The 26,380-nt window shown below is 34.5% G+C and overlaps 6 protein-coding genes across 7 annotated transcripts; 4 read left to right on the top strand and 2 right to left on the bottom strand.

The window, feature by feature from the left end:
- Positions 1 to 358: 358 nt before the first annotated feature.
- Positions 359 to 12,367, top strand: LOC131666177 (orcokinin peptides type A-like). The gene is made up of 4 exons (XM_058938596.1): positions 359 to 568; positions 2,858 to 2,945; positions 9,185 to 9,257; positions 11,240 to 12,367. The coding sequence occupies exons 1-4, from the start codon at positions 482 to 484 to the stop codon at positions 11,787 to 11,789; spliced, it is 798 nt and encodes a 265-aa protein (XP_058794579.1). The 5' UTR covers positions 359 to 481; the 3' UTR covers positions 11,790 to 12,367.
- Positions 12,368 to 13,193: 826 nt separating this feature from the next.
- LOC131666178 (uncharacterized) lies at positions 13,194 to 14,383 on the bottom strand. The gene is made up of 6 exons (XM_058938597.1): positions 14,303 to 14,383; positions 14,125 to 14,187; positions 14,001 to 14,063; positions 13,818 to 13,931; positions 13,410 to 13,743; positions 13,194 to 13,324 (listed from the first exon to the last, which is right to left on the bottom strand). The coding sequence occupies exons 1-5, from the start codon at positions 14,381 to 14,383 to the stop codon at positions 13,411 to 13,413; spliced, it is 654 nt and encodes a 217-aa protein (XP_058794580.1). The 3' UTR covers positions 13,194 to 13,324; position 13,410.
- A 298-nt stretch (positions 14,384 to 14,681) lies between these two features.
- On the top strand, positions 14,682 to 17,104 carry LOC131666165 (cyclin-dependent kinase 5). Its single transcript, XM_058938575.1, has 7 exons — positions 14,682 to 14,810; positions 14,996 to 15,084; positions 15,272 to 15,465; positions 15,541 to 15,628; positions 15,705 to 16,088; positions 16,208 to 16,376; positions 16,965 to 17,104. The coding sequence occupies exons 1-6, from the start codon at positions 14,774 to 14,776 to the stop codon at positions 16,313 to 16,315; spliced, it is 900 nt and encodes a 299-aa protein (XP_058794558.1). The 5' UTR covers positions 14,682 to 14,773; the 3' UTR covers positions 16,316 to 16,376; positions 16,965 to 17,104.
- Positions 16,892 to 20,017, bottom strand: LOC131666164 (T-cell immunomodulatory protein). Of its 2 annotated transcripts, none has more exons than XM_058938574.1 (6): positions 19,820 to 20,017; positions 19,658 to 19,744; positions 18,997 to 19,568; positions 18,277 to 18,897; positions 17,836 to 18,191; positions 16,892 to 17,155 (listed from the first exon to the last, which is right to left on the bottom strand). In XM_058938574.1, exons 3-6 carry the CDS (start codon positions 19,547 to 19,549, stop codon positions 16,892 to 16,894), a joined length of 1,794 nt encoding a protein of 597 aa, XP_058794557.1. In that variant the 5' UTR covers positions 19,550 to 19,568; positions 19,658 to 19,744; positions 19,820 to 20,017. The 2 variants fall into 2 exon arrangements, with proteins under 2 accessions (XP_058794557.1, XP_058794556.1); XM_058938573.1 differs by having other exon boundaries at positions 19,841 to 20,017.
- A 460-nt stretch (positions 20,018 to 20,477) lies between these two features.
- LOC131666173 (uncharacterized) lies at positions 20,478 to 25,060 on the top strand. Its single transcript, XM_058938586.1, has 3 exons — positions 20,478 to 22,347; positions 22,691 to 23,047; positions 23,116 to 25,060. Exons 1-3 carry the CDS (start codon positions 22,150 to 22,152, stop codon positions 23,818 to 23,820), a joined length of 1,260 nt encoding a protein of 419 aa, XP_058794569.1. The 5' UTR covers positions 20,478 to 22,149; the 3' UTR covers positions 23,821 to 25,060.
- LOC131666152 (uncharacterized) lies at positions 24,192 to 26,361 on the top strand. The gene is made up of 3 exons (XM_058938561.1): positions 24,192 to 24,392; positions 25,159 to 25,512; positions 25,620 to 26,361. Exons 1-3 carry the CDS (start codon positions 24,192 to 24,194, stop codon positions 26,316 to 26,318), a joined length of 1,254 nt encoding a protein of 417 aa, XP_058794544.1. The 3' UTR covers positions 26,319 to 26,361.
- The last annotated feature ends 19 nt before the right edge of the window (positions 26,362 to 26,380 follow it).

Here is a 26,380-nt window from a genome sequence, read left to right as displayed (position 1 = left end):
AATATGTTGACAGAGCTGTATCGAACAGAGTTAAATAGGCCCCACGTTTTCCACTCAAACGCTCGCGTAATCGGTTCGGTTTCATTATGAATGTCGCATAATAATGAGCGATTAGTGGATTCAGAAAAACTCGCCTACAGTTAGTGACGACAACTGAAAAGTTTCGATTAAAATCTAATTAAAAGCACAAACAAGATCGGCGAATGTTTGTCTAATACGCTGTTTCAGATTTATCTAATCGGGCGAAACGGTAGGGGAATCGAGAGCAGCAGGTGGGAAAAAGAAGGGGTGTTGCGCGCGCGCGGCGTTCACTTGTTTCACCCTCCCGGCAATATATATTCCAAGGGGCCACGCGCCTGCAGCACATTCGCGTGCTTCGCCATATACGACAACCACCATCGGATCGAAAAATTCTCTCTCTCTCTCTCTGTGGAATATATTTGGTTCATCTTCTGCTTCGAGATATATCCCGCCACGAATTATGAGCCAAATCATTCGGTATAACGCGCTGGTGCTTGCAGTTTTAGCAGCTATTTGCTTGCAAGATGCCATCGCCTCGCCGGTTCTGGTAAGTAAACTGTATTTCATTTATATTTTTTTTATTTCCCTTGTGTACTTACTTCGTTTTATCAGCCAGTTTCTCGCGCAATGATGTTCGTATACTAGCAATGCGTCTTTTAGCGCAGTTCCCTTAATCACCCGATAAGATTTTATTTTTTAAGAAGTAAAACTGGCTTTCGCTATTTTTTTCCTATGTTACACGCAAAAAGTTTGACTGCTTTATATAAAGAATAGTATTGGAAAATGGTAAAAAAATTTTAATTGGGCAAATGAATATTTCCAAAACTAAAAATGAAGCTTCGTTTTGAAATTCGTTAATGAATGCTTCTACAACATTCACGGCCAATCATAATTCCAATACCAATTCACAACTATACATTTATATAGCTATCAACATTTGAAATTCATCATCTGTCGCTATCTTACTCACCCATCATCTACAGATATACGTAAAAGAATTTGCCTAAATCAATATCAGAAAAAATATTTTACAGGTCTAAAACCACACACAACCGATCGGTTCGTATTAGTGATCTTTGGCCTTCGAATAATGTAAATTGGCACTCGAGTACACTCGCAAATAAAAAGCTTTCTTCGAATTGATCTTAACGAGGACGAAATTCGCTTCCGCGAAAGCGCTTTAATCGATGCACACGCGTACCTTGCAACGTACGCTCTTTCGGACTCTCGGCCTACGCCAACTTTTCTCATGCATACTAATACAAAGAGCCAGCGCAAGTTTAATTTTAAAAAAGCCCGCGCGCTTCGCATGCACGCGCTTCTGTACACATGCACCAACGCGGAATTCCCAAGGTACTCGCATGCCACCCCACCAATTTTTATTGCTTTACTGTGAAACTTGCTCGCCGGCGTTTTGCACAACGCATAAATCAACTGCGCAGAAGTGATGTATTCATGGGATACGATCTTCGTATGGAACTTGTATATTCTACCGAGCGTTTCTTACTCTTTGTCAAGAAAAAGTCAGGCAAGCTTTTCATCTTGCCACGTGAACAAAAAGCAGGAAAAGGTTGTCGCACGTCGATCGTAGCAGTCAGTCGAAGGTAACGAACAATCAACCGCCCGAAAGATTCAGAATTTGTGATAATAAATAATGGTAACTCGAGAGCAAATGTATTTGTTTCGATGGCGTGACTTGGCACAAGTATACTTGAAATGCTAGACATGGCCGGGTTCTCCGATTAATTAGAAATTTCTCGCTTGAGTTTGCTTTGTGAGACTTATTAGTTTGGAGTTAACGTGCTAATGAACCTTTTCATCTATACGCGCATTGCATTTACGATTATGTTTGTAAGAAGACGCTACTAGCCAATATTGTAACGGTTCCTCTTGTTAGCGTTTTCTTAATATAATCAACATATTCAGACCCAATCACAATCATTATAACGCCCACTTTACTAAAAAGATTTTTCTGGTCTTCTTTTCTTTACACATAAATTACGTTCATTCAATGTTCTATTAATAGACAATCTATTATTATAATACCCATGAATCTATTATTATGTAGTCTATTGTTTCTATAGAGAGGGAAATAAATAAAATGCAACTTCCTTTCTAAAGCATCTTAATGTTCTGCTTTCGATCGGTTATGCAAGTCAAACAAAAACAAATAATTAATTTTTCTGAAAAACTTTTGGCTTTGCATTTTATTTCACACGCGAACAACGTTGACCAAAGATCGTTATTTCTTTTTCTTACAAGTCGTGTTCATTGACATATTTAACTTAAAAAAACAATTGCTTTTCAAACGATTTATTTTTTAAACGTACATAGGAGGAAAAAACTAACGTAAGCATCAGCTTAAATGAGCTTCAACATTGCATTTATATCATGCGATTATTATTTAAAAAAATTTGAATAAACACAAGCCACGTTGCACTTTCAATTGATTAAAAAAATAGGAAGAAATAAGGTAGAAAGATACAGTCGAGCTATATTTAACGATCGCAACCTTAGCTCTCCTCCCACGTGTATTCTCCACGTGAGGTTTTTTCGTGTGCGAATCAATCGATCTTATCCCGAAAAGATCATGTCGAATTTCGGGCATGAATAAATTATACATGAATTTCAGAAAGTGGCATCAAGTAAATAAACAAATGAGCGCGAACAGAAATAATCGAATTTTGAAAGATGAAAAGCTCAAAGTGCAGTAACAAGTGTTAATCCGAATCCCATAAATATGTAGAAAAAACAATTTTTTTTAATCTATTTGTCACGTTGCTTTGATATAATAATGTTATATAAAATATTGATGTTGATATTTGCTCGTTTGCAGCCACGAGGTGAGAATATGTCACTAGCTATGAAAGTTTTCGCGCAACCCGAGTACGTGGAGGCATTGGCCAAAGAGCTCGAGAAAGAGAGTGAGTATCATTCATTCTTTTTATGAGACATTTTTACATATTAAAGTTTTCATGACAATACCATATCGTGTCCGTCTTAAAAAATCTACTGTTTGTCCAATACATCTGCGATCAAAAGGCTTATAAGTATCACCAAGTAAATCTTATAAAAGTAGAACTGCTTATCTTCATTGACATAAATGACGTAATATCCAAGCTTTAGTGAAGTGTTCATTAGCTGTCCACGTAAAAGTGAGCCTAGTTGAACAAAGTTTGACAACGCTATCGCAAACTCGTCACACATACTTTTCACTCTAGTGTTAATGCTCATTTTTTCTTTCGCCCGATTACGACTTTTTATCTTTACTCTACTGTCCAAGGATATATTGCAACATATGAATACTTAATATTTAAAACACATAAAAAGCTCTCCGTAGAATCTCCTTTTATCTTCGGGATTTCAGCCTTAAGTTTTTTTAACTATTCAAGAACAACAATGTTGGAACTATATGTTGCAAACATCGTTTTATTTGGATTTGAAAAAATATAAGTGTCAAAATTTTATTTCTACCAGAGCGTCATTAAACAATTTGCTTTAATCTAATTCTAAGTTTTATTTGTTGTGTAACTTTAAGAATGAAGAAAAGCTAGTAAAAAGGACGTAAAGAAATAAAATAAAAGTACAAAGTCATTAAATTGTAGGTAGTTGTAGTTCGAGTATGTATATAGTATTCTCACGTTATAACGGCAAGGTACGCGTATCGATAATACCATATCATTAGTAATCACGGATTCGTTCAAAAAAGAAATATACGCATACAGAAGGACACATTTCCCGATGTGCTCTAACAAAATAGGCCACGAACAAATAACAGAGCTGCGAGACAACAGCTTGTCGTGGCTAAACTGTTTTACCACTGATGTTTAACGATCTCATTGCTTGGACACAGCGTATGGCTTCGTGCTGAAATTCATTTCGCTGAGGCCAATAAAGTCGGGTTTGCATGCGAGTGAAGAGAGAAGCCTGGAAACATACCCATTATTGAACTAACTGACAAGCAACGTGGGCCAAGTACTCGCAGAGACCGTGCGTTCACTTTGCGTGTACGTGCTTCCATTGTGCGTCGTTTAACGTCATTTTCCACCTTTTATATTTTTTAGGAGAGAAAGAGAGAGAGAGAGAGAGGGGGAGAGCGTTGTAATTAATTGGCTTACGTACAATAAGTCGAGAGAATATATGTTTTTATCGTTCGAGAAGCTCCCTGCGAAACTTAATTCTATATTTATGAATTTAAATATAGTTTGGAAAATAGTAAGGGTTATTTTTATTCGTAGGGCTGTTTATATTTTTCAAGCTTAACTTACGTTTAGGTTATATACAGAGTGAATGTCTACGGTGATAAAATCAAATGTTTCGTGTACGATGCGAGAAGCAAATGATTCATTTTTCTCTGTAACTTGGGCGAAAATTTATCTTACGAGCACTTCTTTTTAAGAGAACACGAAGAAACAAGTTGGAAGTTTACAATCATCAATTGCAATTGCTATTTCGTTCCAAATGTTTTCAAATACTAACAATTTTTTTCGTTTCACGGGAAAAATTATTGCATGATGATGGCAAAAAACCGAATATCTGCCAGCCACAGTTTTTAATGCTGATTGAACTGTCAAGAACATTTTTCTTATGTATTTTAGTTTACTTTCTATAAAAAATGGGCACGATTAATACAACTTTTGCTTTACAGTACAGTCGAAAGTTGATAAAATAATTTAATAATCTTTCATAATTAATTATATTGAAGAAAATGATTGTAAGCTCTAACAATTGGTCATTAAAGTTATTACTAAACAATAAAAATCTACAATAAAGTCAGAAAAAAACGAAATATTTAAATAAATCAAAATTGTCTTATTTTGAAAAAGTAAATAATTCGTAAGAAAGATGAAATATGAAGTAAAATCACGCACACTTTTTTATTTACTGCTTAAAAATGTAAAACGACGGACAAATCGAAATAAATCGTGTACGAACAAAAACAGTTTTAATGTAGTCGCATTAGGGTTTAATATCGCAAAGATAATCAGGAAGTATCATTATGTTCGCCTAGCTGGCAAAACAAAGTTATCTGCTCTCAACCACGTACAATTAATCAAAAAACTTTCCCTCTGTTGTTGAGTTCAGAGTGTAATCGCGCGACGAATACCTATAATTCCGCAAATATGCATAGCGAAACATTTAATCGACAACGAATAATATTGCACCATGTTGACGGGCGACTAGTAACATTTATCCAAGCCATGAACGCGCGCGCATAATCCCACGGATATCGTGTTATTTTTAACATGGAGGAAAGAGAAATGTAATGAAAATTTAATCCGATGCAATTTGACGGTTAACGAGCAGATTTTGTTGATAGCACGAATTGAATTGAGTCGGCTTCCGACTGTAATAAAATTGTTTATATCTGAGCTAATTCCTATTGTTCTGTGCAAAACTGCAATTTTCATTATGACCGCGCAAGCACTACTGACTAAAACAATACCTACACACAGAATTTCAATGAGCCAACGCACGACTTGGTTTCCGCAGCGTCTTAAAAATTCATTCACCCCTGTACCAAAAGATTTTCATTCGGAAGATAAGCAGGCCAGTGGTGCCATAGATAATTTATATCTCGTATTAAGATAACATGCCGATAATTTCTGGATCCACAAATATTCCCGATACTTTGCTCCCTTTGTATATCCGATTAAGTTTTTATGCCGACGGCGGGAATCATTTTCTTTCCTGTCGTATTTCTTTCATGGGAAAAAAACTGAGCACACGTGGCAATTAGACCCACAGCAGAAGCCGCGCCCAAGAGCCGTCAATCACAACATTCGAATAGTCTACTATGATGCTGTGCGGTCCTCGATTTCACGCCACTGATACTAGCACACGTGTAAGAAGCGTCATATTGATTAAACTTGTCATATCCAATGCACAGACTGATTCGATCCAAATCTTCCTTACGCGCGCAGAAAAAACAAGTATATTTTTGCAATGGCCATTAAATATTGATAAGCCTGGTGATGTTGAAGTATGAAACTTAAGCTTTGAGCGACACACGCTTAAAGAAAGCACGAGCTTCGCACGCTTGAATTCTTCATTGCGCACGTACAGACTTTCCAATCCATCATTTCTTTTCGAGCTCATATTTCCTCTCTCTCTCTCTCTCTCTCTCTCTCTCTGGCCTCGCGGTTTATTATTCAATGCATTACACGACAATAGGTAAAATACATTAGACCGAGAAGCGCTATGGAGGAAACGGACGAACAATAATCATTTGAAGCAACGACGTAACGACGGTCTCAAACTGCGCATGCAGAATGGTCTGTTTGAGCTTGATGTTTCGGTTATGTTTGAGAAGGTGTTTTGTTTATCCTGTTGTACTTATTTATTCAAGAGCACCTGATCGGCCAGTACATAGAACAAAAAAGTTATAAAAGTAAGGTTTCCGAAATTTGATATTTTTACTAAACATTCAAAATCAAACCGTTCAATTTAATTAGTGTAAGTTATTTCAAGATTGTAACGATTGAAGTGTAATTTATTTTTGATAAACTCAAACATTATTTTATGGTTCCAAAAAGTTAACTCGATGCTCGGGTTAACTGGTAGTGGATAGATACTTAGCTTGGAATTGTTTAAAAACGTAACAGTCTGGTTCTATGACCTACAGACCTTCTTATACTGTACATTTATGGAGTTATTGATTTTAGTAAGCATTATTAAGTACACACCTATCTCATCCAATCTGCATATCCAATACGAGCGTTACATTACACTTTAATATTTCCAGAGCATGCGTAAGTGAAGTAGAGAAAGAAAAAAATCTAATTATCAAAGTAACGCGCGCGACCCAATGAAAATCGATGATTGAAATTAACAAGCTTGAATCAACTTTTTTCTACATCGCTAACGAACTGTTTTCACTATTTTCTATACGACAATTTTTAGTAGTAAAACATAAACCGTTAATTTTTCAACAACACATTTGACCCTTTCAAGAGTTTCCAGTACTGCAATGGAATTGTTTTGCTTCGAAACCGCTTGACTATTGATGGAGATATAAAAGCTTCAAACGCTTAGATACAAAAAAAAGTTCAATAATCGGTCACGGTCATCGCGATTGTATTTTGTAAAGTCCATTTGTGCATTCGTAAAAAACAAATACAATCGCTTCTACCACAATGTGAAATAACGTTCTAACGTTCTTTGTGAAGGGTCGTTTTCCCTTTACGCGTGTGTATGTCAATTGCATCTAATGGAATTTCAATTAAAGTTCACTTCGTTGTCTACGACATTTTTCATTTGCCAGAACAAACAAAAAAATAAAAAAGAAGAAGAAAGCGCGTGTGCATCCTCGAAAATTGCAGGTAAGCCAGTATAAAAAAAAGCGAGTGTATGTAATCGAGTTTTATACATGTATAGCAACGCTTCGCTTTAGATGTCAGCGTGCCCACCACCGCCACCATTAGCATTTTTAACCCATGAAATATACCTTTTCTGTTGAAGTTAAAATTCATGTTTTCAAAGTTATAAATTAGTTGCTATGGACACCTATACACCGAAACAACAATAAATCTTCGAGTTTATCAGCTTGGATTATCTAGATATAACTGAACGAAAAAGCGCTCTTCTTATGTGTACGAAACTTCCATATTTTCGGCCGATGCGTATACAAAGATACAGACGAAAAAGCATTTGCATAATTAGTCTCTCGTTATTAGAATCAAAAACCAAATGCTCCGTTATCAAACTCTCTCATCGCTTTTCCTTTTGTGCTCGGCACTCTGATTCACGCCCTCGCGCTTGTTTTGTAACGCCGGAACGTGCGGGAATTCGTAATTATTTCTAATCACAAATGGCTTTTCTTTCCTTTCCACGCTGATTTCCCAACTGCAATGAACATCGACTATTTGATGTATATGTTTGATTAAAGAATTAATTATTATTATCATGATGGGAATGATAAATATTGATAAATAATTCTTTTGCTGTCGCATTATAACTTCAATATATTTACGAAATAATTGCGTCACTAGTTATTTGCACGTCATTGTCAATACCTTATTTCATATTCGACAAAGTATATTTTTTATCAGAAGCTTTATCATATTTATATTATATTGTTACCATAATGAATAACATCCGTTAAAATTGTTTCCTTATTCAGATAATATATATAGCGCTCTATGAAATCTTTATTTCATAAAGCGCCTTTGTCTTTCATAAAATGTATTAGATTGCAGTCTGTATTTCAATGAACGCTTCTGCTTCCTTTTTTAAATTTTATTTGTATTAATTAATAAAAAAGAGTTTTATAGCAAATAAGTAATATCTGAAGAGGAATGATACTCGAAAATTAGCATGAAATAATTACATCGTTGATACATCAAAATAATTTAATGCGTTTCTGTCAAGTGAGTCAACGTATTAAATTATGAAGCATGCAATAGAAAATTATTCATAGTTTTGAGAATGAGACGCATCTAAGTTTTAGTAGAATAATATTTGCGTAATTATAATAAAATTAATCAGAAGAAATAACCACTAACCTATAATTATTTTTCCTATCGTTCAGACGTCAAAAATCCAGTAGCGGTAATGTGGTGGCAACGTATTCAGCGAACTTCACCAGAATACCCAATCTCATTCAAGAATGGCAACCTCAATCATATAGCTGGTGACAACTTGCTACACCGTCCCTTCGTTGACCAAATCGATGACGTCATCAAGCGAAATCTCGATAAAATCGGCGGTGGCAACCTCCTGCGCAACGTGCCCGACGATTATTAACAATTAACTGTATACCTTTTCTAAATTTTCTATTCTGTCGTAGTGAAATAAATATTATTACAACAGTAGAGAAAAACTTGTTATTTTACCATTTCATGCAAAAAAAAATATCAGTCGGACACACAAGACATCATTCATATTTGACTTTCAATAAGCGTCAGCAGTATCCGATCAATTATAAATTCCACCAATCAACAAGAAGAAAAAATTGTCTCTTTTATACGTAGATACCATAGATGTCAAGTCCCATGAGATTGATAGACATATCCCGCCGGCGACAACGAAAAAACGAACGAATGAAACTTTGTATACCCTTAGCCGGGCGCCCAGCTGCGGCTTATGATTTACTTTTTGCCAAGCACACCATACAAAACCAAAGCAAACCGCCTCTCTATTCACGTGTGTGACTTATCGACAGGTGCAGCATTGAAGGCCGAGGAAGTAGCGAGGCGAGAATTCGACCAGAGCAAGCCAAAGTTCGCCAGCCACAGGTGAGAGCCAGATTGAGTAGTAAGTGTCGAGATACGGTCAGCCACTGTGGCGATATGATAATAGCGTCGTTGTGTGCGCGTATTGGCCTAGTTTCTCTGGAAAAAGAGAGCGCGATAGAGTGGCAATTACGCGCTTGTGAAAGAAAAGTAACTTTGGCTGTTAGAACAAAGGGGAATTCCTTGTCGGGACGACGGTCCTTCGTACTCTCTTTTACTTTTATCGCGACTGCGTGTTGCAGGCTCTTCGCTGCCGCTACCACGCGCAAGTACGAGCCCCAATAAATACGATATGATCTTTCGGCGGCCATCAATTTCACCAAGTTGCTTCCGCTCGGCGTGATTTCTCAGCGGGCGTCCACATTTTTCACGCGTACGCGCGCCAGCACTTTTCTCGCTCGCACACTGTACTCCTACGTCGTTTATTGTATGACTTTTCGCGCGCGTCCTAATTTTCAATTTAATTGTAAGCTCGCGTTAACGCTTCATCTCGTATAGTATTGGCGAGTATTACCTAAACTCTGTCAAGGGACACTCGATGCACTTTTTTCATCACACTATCAAACTCACGACGGTTACATTAAAACTTGAGCCTCTCAGCGAGCCTATGACTTGCTAGTGCGATGAGATAATTTACTAGGGTCGCGTTCGTGATTAATAATAAATGAGCGTTACTTGATTTTTTGCCTCGTCCTTCGTATGCACGCGATATGACGTAACGGTTGCACTGAATGATTACTGGATCATATAACGATTATGCGTGGAATAGCAGTTTGACCTTGACAGCCTTGCGAGCTGCGTTAGAAAAATGATGGATTGCGAGGTAAGCCGCCTCGACTTTGGACTGTCCCTGAGGAAATTATAAACACCTTCACTTTTACACGGCTTACAACGGTTTGAACAATATGATGCGGTGTAAAAAATGCAAAGCTTTTATCAGAAAAGAAAGCACAATAGCGACTCGAGAAAACATGTAAAAAAGAAATTCGAAGAAAGCGCTAGAAACAATTACGTTACCCTTCTCGCTCAAATACCTGCTCATTGTCGACAACAATGCAACGCGAGGTTTTATTGAATTTTGAAGTGCGGTAAATTAAAAAAAAAATGCTTTTTTCAAGCAGATAACCAGTCCCGAAACAAACTTTCACTGAAAGTGGTTCAATTCTTGCTTCTTTGTAGTTTTTCTTCTGTGTCTGAAGGCACACTTATGCTTATACAGGTTGTATGAGGTCCACTGAGAGTTGTCGTTTGTGATGCGTGGGTCGATTCGTCAGGGGAGAAAACTTACTGCTCTCTCAATTTCCGCTAGAGCAAACGCGGCAGGCGAAAGATGATGTTACCCGACGTGCTCGATCTGTTTGTCCTCACTCTGTCGAACTCAAATCCTTTATCTCGTTCAATTTGCCTTGTATACACTTGCTAGAGCTTCCTACTATACAGATTGCTTTATCTTGTCACACTCAACTCGCGTTATTTTTTTTGTTTTACTTGTTGATCATAAAGTTTTTGTTGAGGATAAGTAAGAGCTTTCAATTGATGAGGTGATGCATTTATCGCTGAAAGTTCCTCTATTGAATATTTTCCAATGAAATTTCATCTCTTTACTTTCTATGAAAATACTTTGTTCTTTGTCAAGCCAACAGGCTAAGTAAGAATAAATTTAATTAAGCTACACTTGCAACGCATTAAATTATCGTTCATATCGACAGAACCTATGGACTGGCTTAGTCTATTGAAGAATTTTTTAATTTATCGCATAATTCAAGAGCTTTTCAGGATTTCAAGAGCACCAAGATAAAACAATTGATAAATATTTGCCACAATTAAATCAAACATATTTAATTCAGAGAAAATGTACAATCTATACACAACAAAGTTACACCTGAGCGCGTGCGCACATAAATCAATATTCGAACCGATGGAAACTTTGTAATAAGTATCCAGGTGCATTCAACAGAAAGCTGAGCTACTACTTATTATTTCAGGAAAGGCTACTCGGATCAAATAATCTTCCCGGCGGAGATGATCAGTTTGCAAGGCAACAGCAAGCGTAACTTCGATGAAATCGATCGAGTTGGTTTCTCCGACTTCAATAAGCGCAACTTCGACGAGATCGATCGCGCCGGTTTTTCCGACTTCAACAAACGCGACTTCAACGAGATTGATCACTTGGGCTTCTCAAACTTCGGTAAGCGCAATTTCGACGAGATCGATCGTAATGGATTTTCAACGTTCAACAAGCGTAACTTCGACGAGATCGATCGCAGTGGATTTGGCTTCAACAAGAAGAGAAACATCGACGAAATCGATCGAAATGCATTGTCAATTTTTAACAAGCGCAACATAGACGAGATCGACCGTAGCGGCTTCTCAGGATTCAACAAGAAGCGCAATTTCGACGAGATCGATCGCAACGGATTTTCAACATTCAATAAGCGTAACTTCGATGAGATCGATCGCAGTGGAATGCCAGGCTTCGCCAAGCGCTCGATCTCATCATCGAAGAACAAATCGGCGAATCAACGGAGTCGTTGAACTACCTAACGCAACGACAACGAAAGTGCATCGCTGACACGACACGAGAGGAAAAGGGACAGGCACAGACGCCTCATTCGAACTTATATTTGATGCTCGTCGTTACATTATCTCATGAATATTTATTGGAATTTCGTTCTGTTTCTATTTTCTCCGGAATACACACACGACCGTGCCAATTCGTTAAGCACATCAAATCTTTTTACTTTCTTTTTCCTTAAGACCAAGAATATTGATTCATGCTAATGATTAAGTTCTGTGTGTGACAAGCTTCTTATTTCAAATGAATGTTCAAGATATCTGTGTATTTTAAACTCTTTTTTTATATACATTTCAATTGTTATATCGTCCAACTTATCGGCTAACGCTGAAGCACAAATCTCATAGGATAGCTTAATTAATACAAGATTGATGTTTGCTTTTGACCTTCTTTCTGAAGATAGTTAAGTTAAATTGTATGATACACATTTTTTATCAGATATATGCATATATCGATGATTAACATGTATACTGTTTTATACTATACTTTTCTTTGAAAGACAAAAGGTATTTTCTTGTAAATTATTAAAATGTTTAAAAATTTAGATATAATAATCTTGATGTTAACTTAACAGTAATGTTGCAATTACGATAGTATCTATAGTTCTTAACAAAAATTTTCATTTCGTTGAATATTTGAAAGTATTGATTTTGGTAGCATTATGTATGTTTAAAGATAAGTCAATGTAATTTGTAAGCGATCCTATAATAAATCCACTACACCTTATTTATTATACATTGCAATTTTCACAACGAAGTAGATTATGGCTGAACAATTGTCGCTGGCTACTTGAAAAAAAAAAACATGTTTGGTTGAAATTGACATTTTCGACAAGTTTTTGACTGAAAACTTATTTTTATTGGTTTATGAAAAGAACTGGCAAATACATAATTGTGCATGATAGACGTGTAGCTTTTATTGTAGAATGGTTTTAAACAAATAAACTAACAAATGTTTTGACAAATTACAGTTTATAACAGTTCAATGCTTTGTACAAGAATTTTTACCAACTCAAAAGTATATTTCGGTGATACTCCCTCTCGCTCGCGTCAGTGAACGCATAAATGCCAAACAACAGAATACTCTTCATTTCAATCGTGCCAGATCATTTAAGACTAATATATTCGTAAATTGATTCATCGAATAAAAGAGGAAAGAAAAGAAAATGTATTTTTATCGTTACTTAGAAAAAAGAAAGATGCACTTGAACTAGGAAAATACATGTACAAAAAAGGAAAAAGAACTCATTCGGTTATTTCTCGAAACATCCATGTTGAAAATATATTTAATAACAAGACGAATTTAGCGATGTTGCATCTCAAAAATTCCGCAAAAAGTATGAATAAGAAACTTATTCGAAGTCATCAAGGTATACAAGCATAGCAATTAAGGGAAACGATTATACTTTAGAGATTTGCCGCGAGGGAAAAAGAAAATATGATAATAACACCGTCAAAGCATTTTATGTGTCTTCTTTGCGTGTATGCGCAATGGCCTGTCAAAAAAAACCAAAAAGATCAAATAAAATGGACTGTCTCAATTATTTTAAAAGGTGACTTAGTCTTTCGCAATTGATTTACCTCACGTGGGGCACATCCAAGGTGGTCGGAAACCAATAGGTTTATCGATCACCGGACTGTGTCGTTGCTCTACCAGCAAGGTGACTTCGGGTACGATAACAGGCGACTGGTTACGTCGGTTGCCCTTCGAGTATAGCGATAGGCTGGACTCGACTGGACTCTTCGACGAGGATATTCGGGCACTTCGTGGGCGTTGCGACGGCTGCTGATGTTCGATTGGCGACGAGCGCTGACTTTGCGGCTTACAACCACTCAGGATACGACGAACTTCCTCGTTTATGTCTGGCGGCGTCTCCACTGTCGCGTTCTCCATGTTGTAGTCTAACCGCGCTAACTGCAAGCATTCAAGCATTCGTTCTTAGTAAATGCACTCATTAATAGGGTTTTCGTGTTGCTTATCGCACTTACCTCTATGACTTCTTCTTCAAGCTCATGAAATCTTTTCGACGTTTCGGAAATGCTGGAGCTTAGCTTCGTCAGATTGTGTGTCACGTAGACTTCTTTACCAATGTCCGCTTCTATCTACGATTTATCAGAGCAATGAATACTCACGCGATTAAACATAAATTGCTTGGGAGGAACATAATTTACCTCCCTCATCGCTTCCATAACTTTCATGCCGACATAGTCAAGACTTGAACGAGACTGTTCAACCTGAAATAATTACATTGACTCGAATAAGCGCATCAATAGCAACAATTAACACTATACTTACTAATGAATTGTATTCTTCAACCTCATCTATAAGTTGATAATGAGATCTCATCACGCGGAAAAACTGCAAAATTATAACCTTCATTTATAATTGACACTAACCTTGAAATATGCATTTAAAAAAAATAACCGAGTAGCCGAATTGAAATGAACACTTTTCTTATTCGACCTGTACTTACTCGTTGCAAGGTGTAAAGTGCAATGGACAAATGTGCAAAGATGAAAAGAATGCTGTTAAAGAAGCGCAATATTAAAAACATCCCTTCTGTCAGCTATCTCATACAATAAGTTATCAAATGGCCCTTCCAAAAACTTCATAGCAAAACACAATCAAGTCTGCATCAAAGTGATATACGAGTCGCGTGATTTCTTCGGTCCGCAGAGAAAATTTGGTTATCAACTGTCATTTCACGCGTTACACCCGTGAAAAAAAAATCAAAACTTTTTTACTTATCAATAACAAATAGTCGTCAGCAGTGATGGGAATTGACAATCGACAACAGGCTGCAATGCAAAATTTAAAATTTTCACGCTTCCCCAGGAGAGACGTGCGCACGGCTCGCTGAAAGTCGAGCTTACGCGGTTCGCCGTTCAAGCGCAGCGCTAACCACACTGTGCGTCCACTTTGCCCCGTAGGACCGACAAAAAATATGCAAAAATATGAGAAACTCGAGAAAATAGGAGAAGGTGAGTACTCCAATTGTTATGACGAGTGTTTTACTCTATTGGTCCGCATGGTTTTCATCGTTTTGTCACTAAATTTAGCGTGAAACTCGACCCTGACAAGGTTGTGTTTTCTACATTCTGCTTGGCAATAACAATGTCGGTGGGCAAAGCAGTTCACCTTGTTGTTTTTTCTTAACTTTCCTCAGGTACTTATGGCACAGTATTCAAGGCGAAAAATCGCGAGACACACGAAATCGTTGCACTCAAGAGAGTCCGCCTCGACGATGATGACGAAGTGAGTTTGCTTTATTTCCAGCCACCATCCGACCTTCGATTCCAAAATTAGTTCAATATCGATTTTTCATTATTTACATTCAACTTGTGATACTGTATTTATTAATTGAATTTTAAAGCGTTTGGTCTCTTACTTAGTCTTTTACTTATTGTAAGTAAGAGGTTTAACTGTAAGTACTTGCTTTTAGGGTGTTCCTTCTTCGGCGCTCAGAGAAATCTGCTTGCTCAAAGAACTTAAACACAAAAATATTGTTCGATTGTACGATGTACTTCATAGTGATAAGAAACTTACTCTAGTCTTTGAACATTGCGATCAGGATCTCAAGAAATACTTTGATAGTCTTAATGGAGAAATTGATCTGGATGTTGTCAAATCATTCCTGTAAGCAAAAGCCTCTTCTATCACTGCTAAGTTACATTGATGGACAGTCGTTTGATTTTCCAAATTGATTTACAGTTACCAGTTACTTAGGGGTCTGGCATTTTGTCATAGTAGAAATGTCCTTCATAGGGATCTTAAACCTCAAAACTTACTCATCAACAAGGCAAATGCTTTAATATTATTGTTTAAAACTCTCTATTTTCAGTAACTAAATAATTGTTGTAATTGACTTTTTACAGAATGGTGAGTTAAAGCTTGCAGACTTTGGGCTAGCAAGAGCTTTTGGTATTCCAGTGAAATGTTATTCAGCCGAAGTAGTAACTCTTTGGTACCGTCCACCAGATGTCCTGTTTGGGGCAAAACTTTATACTACATCAATTGACATGTGGAGTGCAGGTTGTATATTTGCTGAGTTGGCCAATGCTGGTCGTCCTTTATTCCCTGGCTCAGATGTTGATGATCAATTAAAAAGAATATTCAAAATGTTGGGTACACCAACTGAAGAAACTTGGCCAGAAATGACTACTCTTCCAGATTATAGACCTTTCCCACAATATCATCCTACTCAAGGTTTAGCTCAAGTGACACCCAAACTTCCACCTAAAGGAAAAGATCTTCTCCAGGTATTTACTTATATTATCACTGTAAATATTAGAGAGGTTGAAGAAAAAAACAACTAAATTATAATAAAAGTTTCTTTTATTAAATAATGTAAACATATAATGTACATTCACTTTTTCAGAGATTATTAGTATGTAATCCAGCTCTTCGATTATCAGCAGAAGAAGCAATGGCTCACCCTTACTTTAATGACCTGAATCCTGCCATTCGAAATGACAGATGCCAATAACACGTTCCAATTCTAGATTAACACTGCTGACAATTCAACAGCACCAGACCAATTATGTGTGGTAATAATCATTTCATTTTATAAATATTGTTGCACATGAAAATACAATGAGGATTGTTAGGTCCTGTTTTATATACAAGTGTTATGAAAAGAACAAGTGAAAGTCAATTTGTTTTTTTAGAAATAGTATAATGTATTAAAACATTTTTATTATAAATGCATTCATACATTATATTATTTTTCTTTCAATAATATTAGTTCTTTGTAAACTATATACTAAAGTTATAAGAACGAATTAAATGAAATTACAGAATTATCACATTTTGTTTGTTCTGCTATGAGCTTCTACAATACTACGAGTTATACTGCAAACATTTTTTTATACCCGATAATTCGATAATTTTTTAACAAAATAACAAATGTAATTTTATAGAATAGCCTTTGAAAAATGTTCACATAAACCTTCGTAGTTTGTAATCGCTGAAAAGATATTAATAAATTTTAATACACTTACGTTAACTTTAATTAAAAAAATAAGTTAACGGTAATAGGGCGCAGAGTGCAACAACGTTCAATTTACATAGCATCAAAGTGAAATCTATGTGCCTCCTGCAACTTCTCGATTTTATCTTCTCGTCTTTCTTTCCAGTATAGAGCGGCAATGATCGCGATAATGAGTCCGCAGGTGGCAGTCAATGCGGCTGCACTCAACAAGATCAGTTTGCTTGGTGTTACAAAAAGCTGCGCCTTCCATCGCGAGGGGTCCGTCACAGGGTTCGGTATGACCACCATTTGTGAATTCGGAATGATTTGCGGCCATTCCCGTGATCTATTGGACAACTAAAATTTGAAAAAGACACGTGAAGATGAATGCTTAACCTTCGGTGTTCCTGTTAATATTATCTAGTTAGAGATATTATAATAATAATACATTTTTAGTTAATAATTTTTGGAACAGTTTTCTAGTTAAAAATATTATTTCGACGCATCAATTTATAATAGTGTTAACTACTACTAAATGTGAAAACAAATAAGTATTTTAATTAGGAGTGAATGTACATTTGCCCAAATGTAATTTTCCTGTTAACTGAAGACAATATTTTGATATAAAAAAACTCATTAATTTGGTCAAAAGTTGTGAAAGTTTAAAAGTTACAAAGTAATGCCAAAATCACGAAATAACGATATTTATACAATTTTACATATGTCGAGAATCAAAAAAAATAACGAAAAATACATGAATTGAGTATTGTAAAAAAACTCTATATCTATTGAAATTAAATTACTTCTGTACTTTCCGTTATACCCGTTAATAATTTTACAGTAATTTTATATAAAATTGGATTTGTGAAATACTATGGTGTATATTTTCAGATATTTAGGCTATAAACTCTTAAGCAATATTACATCATTTCACAAGTATTCAGTATTTATAAGAATGTTTCAAGATCTAATGAATAAAAAAATTGGACAAAAATCCTGTGATTCTTCAATCGTAGAAAATAACAAATCAAACTTACCCCAATCGTCAAGTAATCAATAAAATTAGGTGTCCTTCCAAGTCCAAACGTTGTATAGGGTAAATTCAATGAAAAATGAGCACTCTGAGGCAACTGTGCAGCAATGGCATTTCTTAATCTACTATCTTGGGTAGTAGTTTGGTATGAAATTGAAGGACCAGGTAAATTTGTTCCATATGTCCTTTTCTTTTTTCCCGAACTACCAGGTGAGATTGGATATTTACTGTTTGTTCTTCCAGTGAGTACCATTACTTTGAGAAAATTAGCATCATAGTCAAGGCTATTCTTAAAGGCTGCTGTTTTATAAATATTTTTGTCCTTAAGATCCTTGAGTACCAATATTACATCCAATACACCTAAAACATATTACAATTTCAAATTAAGTCATTACTTAATCTATTAGTGATCAATATTATGAAAAACTTGATAAAATAAAATTACCATCTTGATAAAAGTCATAAAATACTGCCATAACACTCTCATTAACAAATGGATTCAGTGCATTCCAACGCACAGTGAAAGTTCTATCAAAAGCCCCACAATTTTGATCGCACTGAACATTTTCGAGGAGGAATGAGCGCATTTTAGGTGGACTTGTATTCGATTGTAATGTAGCAAGTAGATCTGGGTACCCATCCATATTGAAATCTCCACCTCTGATTGTTATTGTATCTACATATCGCCGTCCACCATCAAAAGCAAAATTCCATTGTGTTTTTGAATTGTCCATGAAATTAATATTTATATCTTGCCATTTTCCATCTGAATATATCATAATAGAACTTTGTTCACAGCTATTATTAGAATTTAGTGAACAAACAGGTAAAATAAGATCAGTTTTTCCTTCCAATTCTACATCCAAGTGCAATGATTGGCCTATTGTTAATGTTTTTAATGTTGGAATAGTGGGTAATGGAATTGTCTCTTTGAATTCAAATCCATTTTCTTTACCATGCCATATTTCAAAATATTCATCTGTTGTTACAACTAGATCAGCATAATAGTCACTGTTTAAATTCAAAAAAGCATTAGCATGAGGCCGACGAATTGGCAACAGTTTTTCTGAAATTGCATAAGTAAAAGAAATTTAATTTTATTAAGGATTACAGTAACAATCAAAGACAAACTTTATAATAATTAGCAAGCATTTAATCGTTTTACCTAATTTCTTGGGTTTCTTCATGACTATTGGTGTTTGTTCTGTTCGATTGGTGCTAAAAATCCAGAAGGTTCTTATGCCATGTACATCAGAACCAAACAAATCAATAATCATATCTTGGTTATAATCAATGGCCAATGGTTGGCCTCGCATTTGAATCAATGGCACTTTTGCATCAGAACAATCAAGTCTTTCATTGCTACCCCATAAAATAAAAACATTAGTGGTTTTATTTACATGAGTAGTAACCAGAACATCCATGAAAACATCTCCATCAAAGTCTCCTGGGACAACACTGCTAACTTTTTCATCAAATGTGCAACTGTATTTTTTCCTTGCTTGCAGCAATGGCTCCTCATTGGATGCCAACATAATTTGTACGGTTCTTCCATCATTACGCAGTACAAATACATCTGTCAGTTCATCTGAATCGAAATCACCGAAAGCTGCTGGCATTCCATCCAATTCTTTTCCAAACACAGCACTAGTGATATCACTACATAAACCCAATCCCACTAGGGCATTGAACAGGACAAGGAGGATCCACAACTTCATGATTAGATGTTTGTATTACCTATTCAAAAGAAATTCACAGTAGGTGATTATTATTTAAAATTCACATCTTATGGTTGATGTAAAAAAAAATCGAAATATATGAGTCACCTGATAGATGATTTCATGTTATTATAACACCTCCAATGCCTCAAGCTATATAAAACTTTGATAACAAATTGCTATCGATATTGCTCCCTGAATATCAGATAAAACGAATATTGCGATCTTTCTCTTGTAAAACTTAAAGACAAATTGTTAAAGAAAACGTACAAAAATAATGTAATTACCAACCATTAATGACACTTCAATAATCCATACACATACGTTCTAATTCTGTTGGTAAATCCATATAGCTGTTTCTATTCTATATGACTACGTATGTGTGTAAGTATCTCATTAGAACGCAGGCGCAAAAAAATAACCTAAAATATAGCAGCAGTTATTACTGTTGCCATCTTTTATGGTAATCCTCGATCCCGTCTATTACTTAAATAGTTGAAAAATAAACGAATTATAACTAAACGGCATTTTATCAAAATAATCGACGTTGAAAATTGATTTTTGATAAAAATTATTGACCTTGATTATTACATAGACTATTACATTTCCAATAGATTATTTTATTTTGTTAATTTTGAAAGGCGCAACATTTACATAACGTATCGATCGATGCATAATATTCGCGAATAAAATAAAAATAAACAATGAAATACAGTAACCTGCTACTTTCATAATAATGAAGCTTTTAAAGTTCATTTTGTTAAATTATAACGTTTATTATATTGCAATCTAATTAAAATATTGAAATATAAGGAACAAATATTGTTTTAGACTTACGACTTTACTAATAAGAACAATGAATTTTGTGATTATAAAACAATTTTTTTATTTATAATAAAATATATACACAAATAATGAGACTAAATGTATTTATTAAACAAAATTTATTGTAAATTACTCAAAATTATTACAAAAATCAACTCTATATATTAGGCCAAACAGAATTCAGTCAAATGTGTTGAATTTTATTTTTAATTTTCCTATCTATTTTCAATTATTTCAAATTTTCGATGTACGCCAAGGAAAATTAATTATTCTTCTTTAATTATTTTTCAGAATATAATCGAATAAACTGTCGATTTTGAAATAAAATATTCGAGTGCTTTTTACTAATTGATTCTAATAAATATTCCTTAGACTGACGTTAAAAAGGCCACAATAATTGAGCATTTGGGGCTGGAAAGCTCCACTCTGACTGATACCCACGCTTTATACTACCATCATGCAGACAGGACTTTAAGCTACTCCAATCCAATAAATACTCTAGTTAGAGAAATTATATAGACGTTATATATAAATATGTAATTTATAATAAGTGTATCTATACTTTATACAACGCCAATTCTTGCTTGGATTTCGAACTATTCATGTTACATTGACACATCGCGTTGACATTACTTTCACAATAAAAACTAATATAAGTTACAAAGGTTTCATTCATTTCCGAAACAAAAATCTGTTTTCTATAGAAGTTGTTTTATGCTGACAAAACTCATATGCCATTCAATTTGTTCTTTGATAGTTTCTTTTTAGAGTATATATAAGTCAAATGCTGCTCTATCACTATTTTCATTAGAGTAACCTAGTAACGTCACCGAGAAAAATAGTAGAAAAACAGATACAAATTTCAATTACATTATTTTCTTCAAAGCTTTTCTTAGTTATACAAATTGTAAAACACGAATGTAAAGCATTTCAAATTTATGAAGAACAAAAATACAGAAAAAAGTTAAGACCAGCAGTTATCCTATATCTACCTCAATATATCAGAAACACAAGTGCTAATAATTTCACACAATAATTAGACTAGTTGCAAATATTTTATTCTAACTTGTAATTCAGATTGTACTGTGAGCGATTTTAAATATCACTTCAAGTAGATATTTTTGAAATGATTATATAAAAATTTCTAAAGAGCTGAAAAATAATGGGTAAAACTGGCTCTGTTCTGTATAAAAGTGGACGTCACTGATAATACGTCAGCGAGCTAATCTCTGAACACGTCTTAGGAATTGTCAACTTTTACAGCTGGGTGTTGAGGTGCAAATGAAACTACGTTGGTGTAAACAGTGCAGCGCCCGTTCTTTTGTCTCCAATGGTATAATCCACATGCGTTTCACTTTATACACCGACTTCATAATAAAAATTTTATCCGAATGCTTGTTAACACATAGTCACTGCAATGAATGATTAAGCGTAGACTTCTCGCAGTGATGAGTTGTAAATGCGTACTACGGCAGGAATAACGATATGGCCTTGACGCGCGTTTCGCGTCGATTCATGGTCAATTGGTCTATGCTGCTCAAGTACACGGTATCTCGCTAGTTTTCCGCTCAGTGCTCTAATACCACATTTCACGTTTGTGTCTGTATATTAGTGCATTACTAACTCCAACAAGCCCGCGAATCATTCGTTTAGTAGATATCTTACGCTTGCAACGGCAAGTCACGCTTGTAATAGAGATAATTCATTATCTATCTACATTCTACTCACGCAAGTTTTGTTACAATTATTACCCGATTCATTTTTAACGTAACTGCATGAAAATGTCATCTTCGAATGATGGAAAGCAATTGGATCATATTAAAAATATTCTGACGTTCGACGAGATCACCGAAATTGCCAAAAATATTACCAACGATAAATCTGTTCAAGTTTTGAACTGTAATTTAAATGATTTAACAAATGAGAAATTAGGTTTCACAGGAACTCATCACATTTTAACGATAATCGTGCAGGTGAATAATTTTTTGTATCTTATTAGAAACAAAATCATTGAGCTTCATTGAATAGAGAGAGATTACATATGAAAAAAGATTGCAGAATATGACAGAAAAGAAACTATTGTTCATTATATGTAAAATTTATATATATATATATATATATATATATATATATATATATATATATATATGTGTGTGTTTTCATACTTTAAATTTGTCAATAAAAAATTGGCTTTACTTTTCATTTTCCTTGCGCTCAAATACATACAATATTTTTGTTATCAAAGAAATGTCATTTTTAATGTTTAATTTTTTTATGATCTAGACGATTATATACATGAGAATATATAATTTTCAGAAGCCCAATGCAAAAAAACGTGAAACCATAAGCGCCTTTGTCAAGATTGCATCTTTAGATTTAGAAGGTTTTGATGAAAGTATTGATATCAATAGTTTCATTACAGGTAGAGAGTCTTTTCTTCTAAATACGCTAGTTTCTCAATTTGAAAAAGATTGCAAAAGTGAAAAGTGGTGTCCGATACATTACTATACATCGAAAAATGCAGTAATAATGGAAAATTTAAAGTGGCACGGGTACAGAATAATTGAAGAGTTTATTGATGATCAAAAAGTTTTAAAATCTGTTTTGGCTTCTCTTGCCCGATTTCATAGTTGCTCGATACTTACGGAGACCCGTATGAGCCAAGAGATGAAGGTAAATATCATTTTAGTTATAAATCTGAAACCAATTTCTGACGTTAATGTACTATTTTTCTGCATTAGCGGCCAATATCACTAAATGAACATTACAAGGACAAATTTCAAGAACTGGTGTTTATAAAAACTGGTGAAGCATCTTCTTGGTTTGAATCTGTTACCAAGTTGACATGCGCTCTAGCCGAACACTTTGGCTTCGATTCAGTCAAAGTTCGTGAACTTTTTGATCGTGCCTGTGACATTATTAAACCTTCAGAAATCCATCGCAACGTCGTATGTCACGGCGATATTCATTCAAAAAATTTGATGTTCGCTGATAACTCACCTCTACTCAAGTGCATTCTCATCGATTTCCAGACCTACAGATATGCACCCATGGTAACAGATATTTTGGAATTTTTACATAATAATACTACATCAAAATTTCGGGAAGAACATGAAGCAAGTTTGGTAGAATTTTATCACTCAATTTTGGTAGATACAATCAAAAGTAATGATTCTACAAATAATGTTAAAATACCAAGTTTGGAAGATATTTTTACTGGGATGAAAGATTTGAGACTCTTTGGTCTCGTTATTGCTTGTATTTATTATCCTATTTTGTTTTTAGATCCCGAACTTTTGAAAAAACATGCTCGGGATGCTGAATTCAATAAAAACCTTGTTAGTGGCGATAGAATAGAATTGACCTTTTCTCAAATGGAAGTTAATCCATTTTACAAAAGTAAAATAGAAGAAGCTATTCGCGAGCTAATCGAAAAGGGAGCATAAGAAAATAATATATATGTATAATTTTTTCTAAAACAAAACATTTTTATAATATCTACTTTTTCCAAAAAATTTTTAATTTTTTCTACATTCTAACAAAATATTTCACTATGATAATAAATACTCTGCTTGGATAAGTATCTAAGTAACGCAATTTTTGTTAATATTTTTTTTAATTTCTTCGTATGTTGGTGACTGCACAGAATTTTACTGATAAATAGTTCGTATTATCGTCACGTAAATGATATCATCGGTACCTGAAGAATTTGGTTTTTCTTAATCTTCGTTATCGAATACTGATAACTCAGAGCGTTATATAACAGTGTGTAAAAAGAGTTAGCACAAAGAGTATTGCACTTTTTGAAATTATAAACATGTCGATCAACGGCACCGAAAATCACGGAGTTAATGATGACAGTGAAAGTAAAGTTTTAACACCCGAAGAAGTGGTCAGTCTGGCGCAGAAAATCGCCAATGATCCGTCAGTTCGAGTGTTAGATTATTGCATTGATGATTACTCTAAGGAAAAAATAGGCTTCACTGGCACTCACAATAGTTTGAAATTAACCTTTCAGGTAATTTGAAAGAATAATCTTATAAGCACTCTAAGTTTGATTCAACAAACACATACTTTAATTTTTCGCAACTTATAAAACTAGTTTTTATGTATAAGTTTAACAGGCTGTATTAATAAATCACGTAAGCAGTTGCGCGATAACTTTTGTTAATGAAGGACAAAATGTGACTCTACATAGTAAACAATATTTACGAATGATTTTGCGAGACTGTGCTGTATTTCTGTTGGCATCTTTCAGGCGTATAACGATTACAAAGAAACAGTTTTAGTTTTTCGTTATCCACTATTCGTTATTTAACCATTGTAACATTTCTTTTATTAATCACTTCATTAATTTTTTATGAAACTAATTTTTTCAATACTTCTCTATATTTTTAAAATTTTTATAAAAAACATAAGAAATAAATATCAAGCATAAGATTACGAGTTTCTTCCGAATGTTTCAAACAGGTAAATTATGTAGACTAAAATAAACTTTTGTAATATGTAAAAAGATGGTCATGTTTTTACTGTAAATAATGTTTCTGAAAGAAATTTTTAAATTTATGTAAATCCGATAAAAATTAAAATGAAAATTATGGAAAAGCGTCATTTTTGTAATTAGTTCAATGTATCAATGATTATATATGCATATGTCTGCAAATTTTACAAATAAATTTGTCCAATATCTATGAGAGTATACATGTTTTTTTTAGTTTTTTTAACCAAAAGATATTTTATTTCAATTGAAAAAAAAAAGTTAGTTAAATTTTATATATTTTTAGAGATCTCAGACTGACAGTTCTGAAACTGTACATACCTTTATTAAAAGTATACCAGTATACAATGCTGATACCAGCGATAGTCTATTATACACACCAATACTTATGCAAGAGTCATTTTTTTTTGAAAAAATATTTCCAGAATTAACTCATAATTATAAAAGCGAGAAATGGTGTCCTACTTACTATTTGACAACAAAGAATGCATTAGTAATAGAAAATCTGAAGTTCAGTGGCTACCGCATGCTCGACGAATTGTACGATAATCCTGTGGTTTTGAAATCCGTTCTTGCATCGCTAGCTCGGTTTCACAGTGGTTCGATTCTCACAGAAGCTCGTTTGAGTCGACAATATAAGGTAAACAGTATTCTTCTTATACTTTTTATTTGATTTGATTTATTGTATAAGAAATAAATCAAAAACTTTCACACGTTCGCTAGAATATAAATTCAATTTTCCTATAGCATCCCGTAATGTTAAACGAACACTTCAAGGATTCTATTTCTGAACTAATGTTTAACCCCGAGGGCGATAAAGTTCATTGGTATAATTGTGGTGTAAACTTGGCCTGTTCTTTAGCAGAACGTCTGGGTTACGATCCAGAACAGATTCGTAATGTTTTCAACCGAGTTTACGATATGATCAAACCTTCAAACAATTACCGAAATGTTATCTGTCATGGTGATCTTCACATCTACAACGTCATGTTCGCCGATAATCCACCTTTATACAAGAGCATTCTCGTCGACTTTCAACTCATCAGATATGCTCCTATGGTGACGGATGTGCTACAGTTTTTACATCTTAACGCTTCGAGAAAGTTTCGCGAGGAACGCGAGCTTGAACTGATTGCGTATTATCATTCTATAATGGTTGAGACTATTAAAATTCACGATTCTACGATTGCACCACCGACGTTAGAAAGTATTCTCAAAGATTTTAAAGATTTAAGAGTGTTCGGACTCATTGTAGCTTGCATTTATATGCCTTTATCGTTTCTGCATTCCAAACATGCCATCGATTTAGTGGAGAATTCGAAATCTGTATTTAATTTTATATTTGGAGATAGGCTGGAGTTAGTATTAGCTCATATGAAAGTTGACGAATCTTATAGAAATTTAGTTGAGGCTGCTATTATTGAACTTGCTGAGAAAACGATCTGATAACTGGCTGAAGACAGATTTAATATAAAATATCAAATTAACTACTTTATATGAAGAAATGA

Source organism: Phymastichus coffea, unplaced genomic scaffold (genome assembly GCF_024137745.1).
Source record: "Phymastichus coffea isolate CEN01 unplaced genomic scaffold, Cenicafe_Pcof_1.1 PCOF00057, whole genome shotgun sequence".
NCBI classification, from domain to species: domain Eukaryota; kingdom Metazoa; phylum Arthropoda; class Insecta; order Hymenoptera; family Eulophidae; genus Phymastichus; species Phymastichus coffea.
This window is presented reverse-complemented; position numbering and strand designations above follow the sequence as displayed.

Bases quoted from the DNA above. Each gene is read 5' to 3' on its own strand.
- LOC131666177 (XM_058938596.1), top strand. From the start codon at position 482: ATGAGCCAAATCATTCGGTATAACGCGCTGGTGCTTGCAGTTTTAGCA. The intron at 569-2,857 runs GTAAGTAAACTG...GCTCGTTTGCAG, and splicing joins CCATCGCCTCGCCGGTTCTG to CCACGAGGTGAGAATATGTC. The intron at 9,258-11,239 runs GTGAGAGCCAGA...TTATTATTTCAG, and splicing joins CCAAAGTTCGCCAGCCACAG to GAAAGGCTACTCGGATCAAA.
- LOC131666164 (XM_058938574.1), bottom strand. From the start codon at position 19,549: ATGAAGTTGTGGATCCTCCTTGTCCTGTTCAATGCCCTAGTGGGATTG. The intron at 18,898-18,996 runs GTAAAACGATTA...ATGCAATTTCAG, and splicing joins GAAGAAACCCAAGAAATTAG to AAAAACTGTTGCCAATTCGT. The intron at 18,192-18,276 runs GTAATTTTATTT...AATATGTTTTAG, and splicing joins TTATGACTTTTATCAAGATG to GTGTATTGGATGTAATATTG.
- LOC131666178 (XM_058938597.1), bottom strand. From the start codon at position 14,383: ATGTTTTTAATATTGCGCTTCTTTAACAGCATTCTTTTCATCTTTGCA. The intron at 14,188-14,302 runs GTAAGTACAGGT...ATAATTTTGCAG, and splicing joins CACTTTACACCTTGCAACGA to TTTTTCCGCGTGATGAGATC. The intron at 13,744-13,817 runs GTAAGTGCGATA...GAATGCTTGCAG, and splicing joins TTGAAGAAGAAGTCATAGAG to TTAGCGCGGTTAGACTACAA.
- LOC131666173 (XM_058938586.1), top strand. From the start codon at position 22,150: ATGAAAATGTCATCTTCGAATGATGGAAAGCAATTGGATCATATTAAA. The intron at 22,348-22,690 runs GTGAATAATTTT...TATAATTTTCAG, and splicing joins TTTTAACGATAATCGTGCAG to AAGCCCAATGCAAAAAAACG. The intron at 23,048-23,115 runs GTAAATATCATT...TTTCTGCATTAG, and splicing joins GTATGAGCCAAGAGATGAAG to CGGCCAATATCACTAAATGA.
- LOC131666152 (XM_058938561.1), top strand. From the start codon at position 24,192: ATGTCGATCAACGGCACCGAAAATCACGGAGTTAATGATGACAGTGAA. The intron at 24,393-25,158 runs GTAATTTGAAAG...ATATATTTTTAG, and splicing joins GTTTGAAATTAACCTTTCAG to AGATCTCAGACTGACAGTTC. The intron at 25,513-25,619 runs GTAAACAGTATT...ATTTTCCTATAG, and splicing joins GTTTGAGTCGACAATATAAG to CATCCCGTAATGTTAAACGA.
- LOC131666165 (XM_058938575.1), top strand. From the start codon at position 14,774: ATGCAAAAATATGAGAAACTCGAGAAAATAGGAGAAG. The intron at 15,085-15,271 runs GTGAGTTTGCTT...ACTTGCTTTTAG, and splicing joins GCCTCGACGATGATGACGAA to GGTGTTCCTTCTTCGGCGCT. The intron at 16,089-16,207 runs GTATTTACTTAT...TCACTTTTTCAG, and splicing joins AAGGAAAAGATCTTCTCCAG to AGATTATTAGTATGTAATCC.